The sequence below is a fragment of the Muscardinus avellanarius genome (genome assembly GCF_963383645.1).
Source record: "Muscardinus avellanarius genome assembly, chromosome: 2".
NCBI classification, from domain to species: Eukaryota; Metazoa; Chordata; class Mammalia; order Rodentia; family Gliridae; genus Muscardinus; species Muscardinus avellanarius.
In genome coordinates this window covers 192,151,921-192,166,466 of record NC_137787.1, presented here as the reverse complement: position 1 = coordinate 192,166,466, position 14,546 = coordinate 192,151,921, and the positions used below count along the sequence as shown (strand labels likewise).

The following is a 14,546-nucleotide window of genomic DNA, read 5'->3' as shown; positions in this document are numbered from 1 at the left end:
TCCATATCAGGATAGATTTTTTCTGAAAAATAAATAAATAAATGTATGATAGTTTCACCTAAAAAAAAAAAGAAAAAATATTCTCTGGTAAGAAAGAAAGCAAAAAGAAATATTGAAATGTTATCTTTAAGTCATCAAAAGTTTGGTACCAGACAAATGAAACTGTTATGTGAGATTATCAATGTTAATATTGTATAAATTGCTATAATACTAGCTGTCAACCAGTAAGCCAAGCGTGGGAAGGAGGGATGGGGAGGGAATGGGGTGGGGATCGTGGTAGGGGCTAACTGGGCGAGATGTGCATGTATGTCTACAAAAGTATTTTCTTTATACCACTAAGATGTATGAATACATTGCACCAATAAAAAATAAATTAAAAAAAACATACAATATTCTCTACAATAAATATAAAAAAAAAGAAATAGATTATTTAAAACCTTACTTTTGCATTACAGCTCTGAAAGCTATACAGTAAAACACCACAATTACATGATATTTTTAATAGGATAGAGCTTGAGTCTTTACAGAAATGCTGTTTCTAGCTAGCCTGTGGGCAACTTGAGTTTCCTCTCCCTTTAAAGCCATTCCCATAGAAAAGTATAAGGATCACCAGAAGTAATGTAATCTAACATTCTCATAAAGAAGCAGATTTGCTGCATGTTCTGGAAGTACAGGACAGCCCTCTTAATTTTCTTAACTTGGTGGCTTGCATGTATTTTTTTTCCTGGGGTTTGAATTGGGCAAGTGTACTTGGGGGCTGAGGGCAGCTGAGATCAGGGCTTTGGCACTTCCTAAATCCTAATTTAATCTTCTTTTTCAACTACCCTGACAGCTGGTCATCCCCAAAGGACACAGGCCTTTTGGAGTGGGAAAAATTGCCACTCTCCAGCCATACAACTCAGGCAAACTATATCCAATAAATATAGCCGTATTTTTATAATATGTAAGAGACATATTTGCTCAGAATTTCTCATTCACAGTGCAGGTGTATGAGCCTTCTTTGAAGAAGGGACTAGATCCTTGATATCCAATACTAACTGGATGAATCACCAACTCAAATCCTGTGTGCTTGACCCGCACTCTGGTGGCCTCTTTCCATCATGACAACCGACACATCTCTGTGCATATTCCTCCTCATCCTACATCTTTCAGCTCCTAAAACAAAAGCCAAACACCTTATGCTTGACTTAGCTCTTGGCCCGAATTAAAATATTGTGGAGAGTTGCCGGGCGTGGTGGCGCACGCTTGTAATCCCCGTGCTTGGGAGGCGGATACAGGAGGATCATGCAGGTTCGAAGCCAGCCGCGCTGGCTTAAGAGACCCTGTTTCCAAATAAAAATATAAAATAGGTCTGGGAGTGTATCCCAGAAGTAGAAAGGCTTCCAGGAACCCCAGTACCACATTATGTATATGTATATGTATATGTATATGTATATGTATATGTATATGTATGTATATATATTGGAGAGTAGACTGACTTGCTAGCTCAAAATGGGCCAGTTTGAAGCTAATCGGCATATTGTCTTGATACATTACTTTTCTGGTACAATTTTGAGTCTGTTCATGTGTTTATCATTACTGGCTCCTGACTCAACTTTAGTCTCTTGGCTTTTGTCATTTTGCCCTTATCCCCTTAACTCTATCAACTCTTATTCTGGCATATGTATATATATTTATATATGTATTCACATTGAGCAAAGCAAGATGGCTATTTAATGTGTTTCTTTAATGTAAACTCATGTATTGTCGTTTAAATTTCAAAGTTACTTGAAACAGTTTTTAATTTTTACCATTTCTAGGCATGATATCTGCCGTTTTCTATAGCTTTGCCGATTGGGGCCATTTAGGAATGGATGAAGGGTGAAGAAATCATATCAAAGTCCTCAGTTGAACAACAAAGAGAAGCGATTTCCTGGAAAATAGGCCAGATTAACTTGTCCATTAAAAAAGGATGTGATGTCAATATTTATTCCTGCCTCTGACTGTTTATCTTGTTTTGCAACCCTACTATCAGTTGGGGTAGAGCCACTAAAATAGTCTTCAAAAATCAATAACTAATTTATCTCTGCAAACAAGATCCCTGCTTTCTAAGGTTGGATTAGTTCTTTAAAGCAGGCAGCATTAGAATGAGCGAGGCCAACTCGTAGGAGTTTTTAATTAATTCTGACAGGAGGAGGCTAAATCGAGGTGAAAATGAAGCCAGTTGATTCTCTGAAATGAACCCAAAGGCAGGAAACAGCCGAGCAGATTGTCTGCGGGCACATGCCATGACAGAGACAACCGCTACACTCGGGGGCCAGGTTTTAGCAAGAAAAAGAACCTTGGTTTCTTGGCTGCTACTAAGAGTGAGGCACACAACACATGAGGCATCCGAGGCCCCTTAACCATCCCACTGTTCTCTTAGGTGTGAAAATGTAGGAGTGTGTGTGTGTGTGGGTGTGTATGTGTCTGTGTGTGTGTGTGTGTTTCTCTCCCATGTACTTCACTGGGAGAGAAATGGATTCTAATTTTTTTCCCTAACCCACAATATAAACAGAAACAAAACTTTAGTAATACAATAAATAACACAATACTCTTGTGTTACAGCAGTGATTTCTGTTGCATAGAGATTTGTGCTGTGTATGTGCAGCTTTGTATTATGAACAATCTCTCAAGGGTCACCAACTTCAAGAATACTTTGTAGCTTGGCCTCTGTGAAAGTCTTTTACAAAAAATGAGTCAGATTTGGCTGTGCAAGAAATCAATACATTATCCTGCTTGTCTTCAGTTCTTTAAGGAGCAAAATTGAAAACAATGTAAAATAAATTGCTATTTATAGGTGTATTTTGTGAAACCCTATTAAGTAAACTTGGCAATAAGCTCTTTTCTAAAATAGTGAGGTTTTTATTTTTTATTTTTTTTGGTGTATATGTGTGGTACTGGGGATGGAACCCAGGGGCATTCTACCTCCAAGCTACACCCCCAGCCCTATTTTTTATTCTTTATTTTGAAACAGAGTCTTACTGAGTTGCAAAGGGCCTTACTAAGTAGCCAAGGCTGTCTGCAAACCGTGATCCTCCTGTCTTAGCCTCCCAAATGCTGGGATTACAAGTGTGCACCACCAGGCCTGACTAAAAAAGTGGGATATTATTATTATTGTTGTTGTTGTTGTTATTTACCTTTTGGCCTTTCTCACAAACTAGGAATGGGTTATGGTCAGTTTGTGGTAAATCATTCTTCTGTAACAATTTGGGAGAAACCCTTTTTTACATTTATTTATTTATTTCTCTATTTATTTATTGCAGTACTGGAGATGGAACCCAGGGGCATTCTTCCTCCAAGCTACACTCCTAGCCCCATGTTTTGTTCTTTATTTTGAAACCAGGTCTCGCTAAGTTGCCAAGGGCCTCGCTACATTGCTGAGGTCGTAGAACCCATGACCCTCCTGTCTCGCCTGATATCCTGGGATCCCACGTGTGCTCACACGCCTGGCCACATCGCAGCTCTTCAGCTGCTGCTCTCCTGTGACCATTCCTGTTCTATCCTCTCTTGCGCGCAGTGAAAGTGAAGTCCCTACATGGGAAATATCTTCCTGGATACTTCTATTCTTAGCATGTTGTATGGGATGTAGAAAGCATAACATTATATATAAATTTTTATTAAGAATAAAAAATAACTCTTTTGAGTGAATAAAGACTCTAAAATGAAACAGAATGGCCCCACTCTGCATTTTGAAAAAAGGCTAAATGGTCATAAACACCATTTCTACTACTACTAATGATGGTCATTGGTAGTAGTCATTCCCAAAGCTCAGCCCTAAATGCATTTTGATAAACACCAGCGACAGTTCACTATTAAAAGAGACAGATAATATTGTGAGAAATAAAGAACTTGAACATAGAGTCTTAAACTATTGCATACAACATTGCAAATATGAAAGCTATTTATCACACTTGTACTTCAAGAGGAATACGTGGGACTCTGGGCACATGGATTCCCTCTAATCATTTCCATTTTCACTGATAGGGAAGAGTGATGATGTCATTCTTGGAAATGTTTCTTACATAGTAAGAAAGGGTCTCGCTTACAGGTGAGGGGATTGAAGCTCACATGGTTAAAGTGAGTTGCCCAGGGTAATGAAGCTGGTTAATCACTGAAACAAGATGATAATTCTTAGTTTCCAATATACAGCTCAGTGCTCTCTGCTATTAAGATTAATGGTTATTTTAAAACCATGGGACTCTAAAGTCCTAAGTCATTATTTGGGGGCTGTTATTATAAACAATTTTAGCAACAGGCTCAGAACACATTCTCTTTGATCTCAAATTCCTACAGAATGTTATTTGTAAGTAGGATATTTTGTTAAGAATTAAAAAAAAAAACATATGCCAGGAGGATAATTAAAGCCTTTTGAAAAGCAATTAACTGCTCAGAGGGATTCCAGTACTTGTTTTGAAACGTGGAAACCACTAAAGCCAGAAATTTAAAGTATTGAAAACCCATGCCAATGTGTAGGTATCAGACTATAAAAACTTCATAAAAATCACAGGATGCATGTATTGAAGAGTTTCTTTTTATAGTTACTTTGCAAATAAGTAAATAAATTCACCATAAATGTTAATAATGATAGAAAGATATTCATTCATTGATTTAGACAGTAACTGTGGCATGTCTATTATTCATTAAAGGTCTCCAGGGAAATATTATTTATTGGCTCAAATTTAAGGAATTAGCTCATGCACTTATGGGGGCTGGCAAGACCAGCATCTTTAGTCAGGCTGGCAGCCTAGAAATCCTGGCAGGAGTTGACGTTTTGGGTTTGAGTCCAAAGGCTGTCTGAAGGTTGGGAATGCCTTCCCCTCTGGAGCACTTCAGTCTTTTACAGCTTTCAACAGTAAGACAAGGCCCACTCATGTTACGGAGGGTAATATGCAATATTAAACTCTTTTGCCTTACATGTTAATCATATCTTAAAACTACTGTAATCACTCATCTAGACTGGAGTTTGACCAGAACACAGGCATCATAGTCTAACTAGAATGCACCATAAATTTACTCATCATGGGCTAGGCTAAGCATGTCAGGGACTAATTGGAATTAGAAGTTACACCAGGGAAAAATGGAGTTTGGGAGACATCCAATGACCCGAGGACCACATATACATGAATTGCACTTCCTCTAAGTGTCAGAAACAAAATGTGGACGTACTTTGAAAAGTGACAGCCAGAAAATGTAAGGCAGTCAGAGGGACTGGGGTGTCTTCCCTGAGAAGGTGACTCCCAGGCTGGGGCTTGAGGGCTGAAACGTAGGGTTAATTGAACAAAGAGGAGAGGAGAGAGTTCCACTGAATGGGGACACCCCCAAAAAAACGCGAGAGCGAGCCAGGGACTGGAATGGCTTGGTTGGACACTAGAACACTTGGGGTAAAATTATGCCAAAGAATGTTGAAAAGGTGGGAAGAGCCACATACTTTGGGATCCTGTTGATCATGTTACAGATTTGCCACGAGGAGGGAACCACGGTGAATCTGAATAGTCTCAAGAGCCAGGAGCGAGAGGCAGCGTGGCTGGTCAGGAGGCTAGACCGCGGTGCATGTGGAGGCAGAGATGGGGAGAGCTGACTTTGCTCCAGAGATATCTGCGGGGGCTCTTTCAGAGAACATGATGCTTAGTCATAAGATTAGAGGGAGAAGTATTTGTCAGGGTGACCCACAATTTTGAGCTTGCTCCGCTGTTTGGACAATGGTGTTATTATGAGAAGGAACACGGGGGAAGGCAGCTGTGTTCATTATGGGGCATACTGAGCTGGAAGTTCTTGTAGAGTAGCTGGAGAGATCTCACAGGCAATTGGACATGTAGTTCCAAGACTCTGAAAGAGATGTAGGATGAGAGAAGATTGAGCTAGAAGATGAGATTGCACAGGGAGAGGTGTCATGGATAAAGAAAGGAAGACCAAGGACCAAATTCAGAGCAACTCAGTAATAAATGCTGAATTCAAAAGAAGATGGACAAAGAATTATGGACAAAGGCAGCACCTTCACAGTTGGTAGAGATGACTCCTTCTGGGCCTTTCTCCCAGAATCACATCTCTATCTGGACAGCCAAGAAAAGTTTTCTACTTTTAAGGGCTCATGTGAGGAGGTTGGGCCCACGTAGGGAATCCAGAATACTCTCCCAGACTCAAGATTTTTTAACCTAAATCATATCTATATTTTTAATTTCATTTTACCATGTAAATAATCTTCCCTTAGTATCTAGGGGATATAGGTTATAGAGCTCTCTGCAGATACCACAATCTGAGGATGCTCAAATATCTTGTATAAAATGGTGTATTGTTCACATAAGACCCCTTTATAATCCTCCTGTATACTTAACTCCTTCCTTCCTTCCTTCCTCTTTTTACTGGGGATTGAATCCAGGGGTACCTCTGAGATTTAATCCAGACCTATTTTTATTTTTTATTTTGAAACAGAATGTTACTAGGTTGCTGAAAGTCTTGCTAAGTTTCTGAGGCAGTCTTCCAACTTGTGATCTTCTTGTCTCAGCCTCCTAAATACTGAGGTTATAGTCATAAGCCACCATGCTTGGCCACATTATCTTTAGGTTATTTATAATATCTAATACAATGTGTGCATTCAGTAAGTAGTTACACCATATTGTTTAAGGCATAAGGTCAAATAAAATGTTGGTTTGTATTCAGTATTGATACAATTTTTAAGATTTTTAAAAATAATATTATCCATTTGAGGTTGGTTCAATCTGAACACAGGGCTATGGGAGGCCCACTCTGTATTTACAGGTGCCAGAGATCAGAATGTGGACATCTTTAGGGGAACATTATTCTGCCCATCACAAAAACAACTATAGAGACCACCACCAAGAGGTCACAGAAGAAAAAAAGCTAAATATTTTTTAATTGGATGTAGCACATGAAAACAAATAAGAGCTTTTTAAATATTTTAGTTATCATGGAAGTTAGATAAAAATAAAATTAGGGAGGTTAAAACATTAGGGAGGATATCATTTTTTTAAAAATTATGTAAGAGATGCAGGTCTTGAGATTTATTTAAGTGTGAGTGGATATTTATCATGACTGGGAAAATTATAGTTCATATTTATAAGTCTGGTAGAAGTAACAATTTAATAGCCCTAGTTCCAGAAAACTTTTCTATTCAGAATATCTGAGTAAAGAAAAAGGAAAAATAATTAACATTAACAAATTAAAATCTGAAAGATTTTTGTTAACTTAAAAAAAATGAACCTTAGATAAAGAACAAGTATGCATTCTGAAACTCTTATACGCATTCTAACTTTTAAAAATTAGAATTACCCTGTGGTTTATATGCATGTATTGCAGAGTAATTAATCATCTAATAAATATGTCTCTAATAAGAATTTGCTAATAGCTTGATGTTGGCAAAAAAAAAAAATGGTTTCAAAATCTGCTGCCTCCAAAGCCAAAAGACTTTGGAGGAATATCTGTGTTAGTGAGGGCCAGGGTCAAAATGAAATTCCATGCTAAAATGAAAGAAAAAGCAAAGGGAATCCAAGGGAAAAACTCCAATATTTATTTATTTATTTATTTATTTATTTATTTATTTATTTAGGTGGTACTGGGGTTCCTGGAAGCCCTTCTACCTCTGGGATACACTCCCAGACCTATTTTATACATTTTTTTATTTGGAAACAGGTTCTTTTAAGCCAGCGAGGCTGTCTTCCTAAACTACGAGATCTCCTGTCACGGCCTCCCAAGCGTGGGAATTACAAGCCACCACGCCCGGCAAAACTCCAATATTTATAAATTAACAAAAGCATTATCATAGTAGTTAACAGCAGCTCATTAAACACAAGAAGGTAGTAGAAAACAACGTGTAATCTAACAAGTCTGCTTCAATTTGCTCATAAGTTGAAGGAGCTCAGAAAATTTCTAGAACCACTGAAGTCATGCTAAATAACTCCAACAAAGCCTTTGGCTCAGAGGGCTTGTGAAATTGTCCAGCCCAATTTTGTCCTCTACACAGTCCATGCGAATATCCTGAAATAACAGCAATGGGGCCCATTTTAAGATTATCCCTGAATAAGCTCCTCTAGTCCTCATTCCAGTGGTGACCTTCTTGCTATAAAGAAAGACACTGCCGATCTAAATCCTTGTACGTGAACTTAATCTTCAGCATGCCTTTAAGAGAGTTGGAAAATACTTTAATACCTAAAATACTTTAATATTCTTGCACTATCACCAAATCACTTCATACACTCTTTCTTTCCAGTTATTATTTAGTTCCTTCTATTTCTTTTGTCTGTTTTATTTTTTCTAAACTGTACATCTGCCAACACAGAAGACCAAGTACCACTATAAGACCCATAGTGCTTGCACCATATGAAAAACTACCATCATCACAGTGTTGGCCAGAAGCAGAAGAGTAAAATTTGTACTTCGAGTAGAACTAGGAGTTTGCAAAGAACAAGAAATCTTCAGACAAGTTAACCTTCAATGCAAATCTATAGAAAAATTTCCTTCTTGTCTGGAACTTAGTCTTTAATGACAAAAGCAGTAATGGTAATATTCTTCTGAGGAGGCTGTTGTGGGAATGGGATGAATCAAGTAGCATTTGAGAATGCTTGATATGGCTTCAGTGTTCTGAATACCACTCATGAGTCATCGATCTTAAGTCTGGGTCTGTATGGAGCGGTTATTCATAAAGAATGATTACATTATTTGTTCTGAGTAGCATTTGCAATCGTCAACATTTCTAACACTTTTCTGTGTTGTTCCCAGGAATGTAACCTGGAATAGCTTAGCTATTCCAGATACACACTGCTCACCAGAGCTAGAAGAAGGCTACCAGTGCCCACCAGGATTTAAATGTATGGACCTTGAAGATCTGGGACTTAGCAGGCAGGAGCTGGGCTACAGTGGCTTTAATGAGATAGGTCTGTCTGACTGGTAAAACTCATTTTCAATTTCTATTTTATGATGTTTATGAAATGCATAGAATAACATAATTGATATTTTGATGTATCTGGATATGATATAAAATAATCATAATAATTGCCTTTATCATAATATATCTTACTATACATTCTGCAGCATATAGACCGTGACCGTGGATATTCAGCAATGTCTTTGGAGAGTTAAAGATCTCTTCGGCTATTTTGATTCTTATAGCATTTAAAAATATTTGCTTGTTGAATAAGGTTAAGAGTCATTAAAAGTAAACCCCTTGTTTTCCTTCCATATGTAACTATACCCTCGTAGGCAAGGTAAGTCTTAAAACTGTAGCATGTTGCATTTATGAATGTGGAGAACTGGGAAGTGCTGTGAGCTACCTATACGGAAAAGCTTGTACATGATAGAATGTGCCCGCTGTGTATGTGTCTTCTTGGCTTTTCCTATTAAGTCCTGAAATGTGCACCTATATGTGTAATGAAAGAAATTAGCACCTGGCACTTGGTTGGTATCATTGTACTTATTACAACTCCATTCAAGTTACACATATTTTGTTATAAAAGGGGAAAAAAACATGGAATTCTAAACAAATACTTTATGCTTCGAGGATTGTTGTTGAAATCATGTTTTAAGAATGAAATTTTCCTTAAATTTGCAAGGCTCAGTTTCATGGAAAGACACACAGCCTAAGGACAAATGTCACTTTTTCTAGATAAAGCAGAAAGGTGGTTGTACTCTTTTGGAAATCAAATCTATTTTCTGACTTTTGATGTGGTTTTGCATCTCAGTGAACAGCTATACAATGGGAGATTCTATATCTAGGGTGAGCACGACCCATCAACTCTGGGTGGCTTTTCCTGCAACTCAGTCATAGAGATTTCTATCAGAAAAGTGGCCACTGAGTGTGCTTCTCCCTGCCCTTCAGTGGAGAGAGGTGCCAGGCTGTTGCAGTGAACTCCAAGCTAGGAACTGGAATTTCAGAAAGCCTATGTGAAGTCCTTACAATGATTAAGGACTACTTTCTGATTTATGAAAGAAACCACAAAGTTGCAGCTTCCAGCAGAATATAGTGCTGAACTTGGGCTGAAATGCTCAAATGGATAGTATCTTTTTCAAGTCTACTCACAACATCTCTAAATTTGATTCTAATGTTTTAATATACTGGGTTGACTGCTCATAGCTGGATGATATTCTTTCTTTTCTTTTGACTAATGTCATGATTTTCTTCCTATTTCACAAAAATCTAAGCCAAATGAGGTAGTACCTGCCTATAATCTCAGTACTTGAGAGGCTGAGACAGGAAATCACAGTTTTGAGATCAGCCTCACTTAGCAAGACTCTCAGAAACCTAACAAGACTCCGTTCAAAATTAAAAGAAATTATTTAAAATAATGGCTGGAGGTATAGCTCAGAAGTCGAATGGACCTGAACTCAATCCCCAGTGGTACACACACACACACATACACACACACACCTAGAACATGAACCATGTGAAACTTTCAATTTTTCATACTCTTTTATACTTAGCTGCCTTCGCAATCAATCTTAAATTCTATGTCTCAGAGGTACAGAGGCCTCTTATGGATCATACCAAGGACTTTCAGCCACACACAGGCTATCACAGATGTGGCATGGGAGATGAGATACACAGATGAAGTAGTCCTGAGAGAACAGGCTGATAATCCCACCAGCTGGGCTGCGGGGCTGTAGCCCATTCTGCCAGGTGTTAACTGGGTAGGTTGACTTGCATCTTCTATGAAGAGTGGCCACTCTTCAATGGATCAACTGTCCTTGCACCCAAAACAAGACAGAACAAAACACCTTCCAATCCTTCTAAATTATTTTGCAAAAGCAAACCACACCCTGAACATTTTAGTCACAGCAGCAACCATGCCGAAGCTCAAAATGCTGACTTATATTCAAGTTGATTCACTTTTCTTTACGGTGAATCACAATAACTTGAGTTAATAAAGGGCATATTCCATCTCTCTCTGAGAAAGGAAGGCGACATATAAGCAGTGTTGGTTTGCAAGGCCCAGTTCTGGCAGGGAATCTGAGGGCAGCAGGCCCCCTACGCAGGTCAGCTTACTGTAACTGTACTATGTATTTGTACATTTATCTCTCGAAGATTTAGAAACACTGAAAACATAAAGTTTCGTTTTTTTTTTTAGTTTTGTAAAACTCTCCAGGGCCTGATGCAATCCCTGGCTCATGGGAGCCCTGTATAAATATTTACTAATGGGCTGAACTAAGTATGTGTTCTTTTAAATTCATAAGTAAGCATTCATGTTGGTACTAGGAGGTAGACCCACAATAGGAAATTAAGTTGTTTTCTGGTTGCTATTTTCCAACGTTTTATCTATTTTTCTTGGTTATACTCATTATTCCTCACATGGAAGAAAATATCTTTCTTTCTAGACAAGCTTAATTTAATCTGTTTGTGTCTCTGTCTCAAATGGTGATTGAACCTGCCACCCTTGTATGACTAATGGTTAGATAATGAAATGTTGATTCTGTCCCATAATCAAAAAATTTAGCTGGTTATGATTGTTTAGATTAAAAATTTAGTTTCTTCCTGATATGTATTTCCGTAGATACACAAATATCAATATTGTAGACCATTTAAAGTTATTATATATTTATTTATTTGGTGTTACTGGGGTTCCTGGAAGCCCTTCTACCTCCGGGCTACACTCCCAGACCTATTTTTACATTTTTATTTGGAAACAGGGTCTCCTAAGCCAGCGCGCGTGGCTGGCTTCGAACCTGCGCGATCCTCCTGTCTCTGCCTCCCAAGCGCGGAGATTACAAGCATGCGCCACCACGCCCAACTAAAGTTATTATATAAACACAAGACAATGGGACAAATAAATTATTTTATTACACATATGTGAATATATATGATCATTTATTTAGATATGTAATTTAATTTAAAACATAGTTAGGCGCCTAGTTGTGCATAAGAATTTGGTATAAGTAAATAATCATGATTAATTAAAAAGGAACACACTTCATTTTCTTCCTAATTAAAATACCATACAAAGCACTGTCTTTCAGTTCATTGATAAAATTTGTTACAAGTAATTTTTTATTTCATTAAAATTTAATATTGATAATGTTGAAAAACTCTAACTTAAAATGTATTATGGAAGCCAGGCATGGTGGCTCACGCTTGTAATCCCAGGACTTGGGAGGCTGAGACAGGAGGATAGCAGTTTCATGGTCATACTCAGCTACTTAGTGAAGCTCTCCTCAATTTAGTGAGGCCCTGCTCAAAAATAAAGAATAAAATATAGGGCTGGGGTGTAGTTTGGAGGTAGAATGCTACTGAGTTCAATCCCCAGTACCACAAAAAACAATTAAAAAAGAGTCACTAAATATAAAAAACTATAAAGAGTTCCTGTTGTAAAGAGTAGAGACATCTTTGTATTCCTAAAATCATCTAAACATCAGAAAAGCTGAAAAACAAAAATGTCATTTTTATAATTAAGGACTCTGAAAAAAATGTATTTTAGTAAGGTTTGTGTGTGTGTGTGTGTGTGGCTGTTACTAAAATACCTGACAAGAACAACTTAGAGACGTAAAGCCTATATGGCTCAAGATTTCAAAGGCTTAGTTCACAATTGGCGGGCTCCAGTGCAGGATCATCATGGCGGCAGAATGAAGCAGAGGACAACTGCCAGGGCACCGGGAAGCAGAGCAAGATCCACAGGAGAGGACCATGCACAGATCTAGTCCCCAGGGCCACGCCCCCCAGTGACTTCATCCGAATTATGACTCCATCAGTGAATTTGCCCGGTGATGAGATTAGAGCCCTGTTGTTCACCTCTGAACATTTTTGCATTATCAATACATAAGCTTTTCCAGGAGACATTCTAGATTTAATTTTATTTTACTTAACAACCTGTAACTATAAACCACTAGAGTTTGGGCCTAGTTGTTTAGCAGAAAACTTCCTGAGAGGACTCTGGCTTCTGTGGATCTCAGACAGGGCCAGCAGAATACAGATACTCTACAGTAACACATGCTCTCGACTGGAGGACCAGGGTGGTCTCCTGTGTGACTTAAAAAAATCAGTATGTAGTTGGGGCTCCGTGTATCATCACAATGGAAAGACCCTCATTCCTGAAAGTAATTAGTAAAGAGATGGAATGAAGAAAAAACTCAGTTGTGAGGTGGGTCCCAATACTACTGATTTGGGTTGAGGAATATGGAGTAAAATTGAAGTGTTTCAAATCTGTTTTACTTTAGGATCATCTGACCACCTGGGGAAGAGAAGGTTTTCTGTATGTGTCTCTTTAAAAATATTTTAAAATATTAACTGTCACATAATTGTTCCTTTTGAGGGATACAATATGATATTTCAACACGTGTACAGTGTGTAGTGAACATATGAGGATAATTGATATACCCAGCACCTCAAGCATTTATTATTTCTCTGTGATGGGAATTCAAAATCCTATCTACTAGCTATTTTGAAATAATCATATCTTGTCCACCACAGTAACTCTACTGTGCTATTGGTCATCAGAATTTGATGTTCTTATTAAACTGTTCCATTCTCTCCATTGCAAATACCTCCCCAGCCTCTGGGAACCCTAATTCTGTTCTCTACTTCTATGAGGTCAATGATTTTAGTGTCTGCCTCTAAGTGAAAACATATGGTTATCACTTAACATAATATCTTCCAGTTTTATCATGAGGCTCCAAATGACAGGGGCTCATTCTTTTCAGGACTGAATAACACTATATATAAATGTGATGTATCATATATACAAATATATATCACAAGTATACATATATACTTACATATATATACATACACATTATATCACATTTATCCATTTGTCTGTCAGTAAGCACCTAGATTTATTCCTTATTTTGTATTAATAAATACTACAGAAAAAAAGATACACTAATCCCCGTACACCATTCCCATATCAAGTAAATGAAGGTCTCGGAGTGATCCATGTGCTAGGTATCATAGCTCTCTAAATAATTAAGGTAACAAGGGAGACAAAGGCAATATGGATACAGATATGATTTTCATCATTTTCCAATCACCCATGGAATAACTGCAGGCCCAAGGGAATGCTCAGTGTTTTCAGCCAATGCAGACCTCAGGTCAATGAAGAGTAACCTTGACAACTGTTATCACCATAACCCACATGCCAAAGGTTATAATAGCCAATGAGAGAGTAGTCATGTATTGCCTATCTGTGGCAGCCTCACACATACTGATTTTTAAGTCAATTGGGGACAAGTACTACTAGGTAAGGGTTTGCTTTGGTAACACTGTGCCTCATTCTTAAGGATTCTTAACCAACACATCCCTGCTAAAATGTTAGTCATGCACATAGGATATCACATCCCCTTCATGTTCCAAACCACTGAGGACCAGGCATTATTGAAAGGACACATTTGAAGATCTCAGAAATCCATATAGCACACATTCAGATTTCTGGATTAAAGTGTGTGGGAGGAGGTGGATAGTAATAGAGTGGAAAGGCTCGGGGATAGACAATACTGCAAATTGTAGGGTGTAGAGATACAACAGAAACAAAATCACACTAACTTACCCTATTTACAAACTGTGCTCTACTTCCTCAAACCCATCCTTC

General features: G+C 38.0%; 1 protein-coding gene across 1 annotated transcript in view; it reads left to right on the top strand.

Moving 5' to 3' along the window:
* NALCN (sodium leak channel, non-selective) overlaps nucleotides 1–14,546 on the top strand; it is a gene marked incomplete at both ends in the record, with an annotated part of 325,849 nt that overhangs the window by 36,248 nt on the left and 275,055 nt on the right. The window contains 1 exon segment of the mRNA XM_080690305.1: nucleotides 8,755–8,909. Coding sequence (XP_080546431.1) covers nucleotides 8,755–8,909 — 155 coding nt within the window.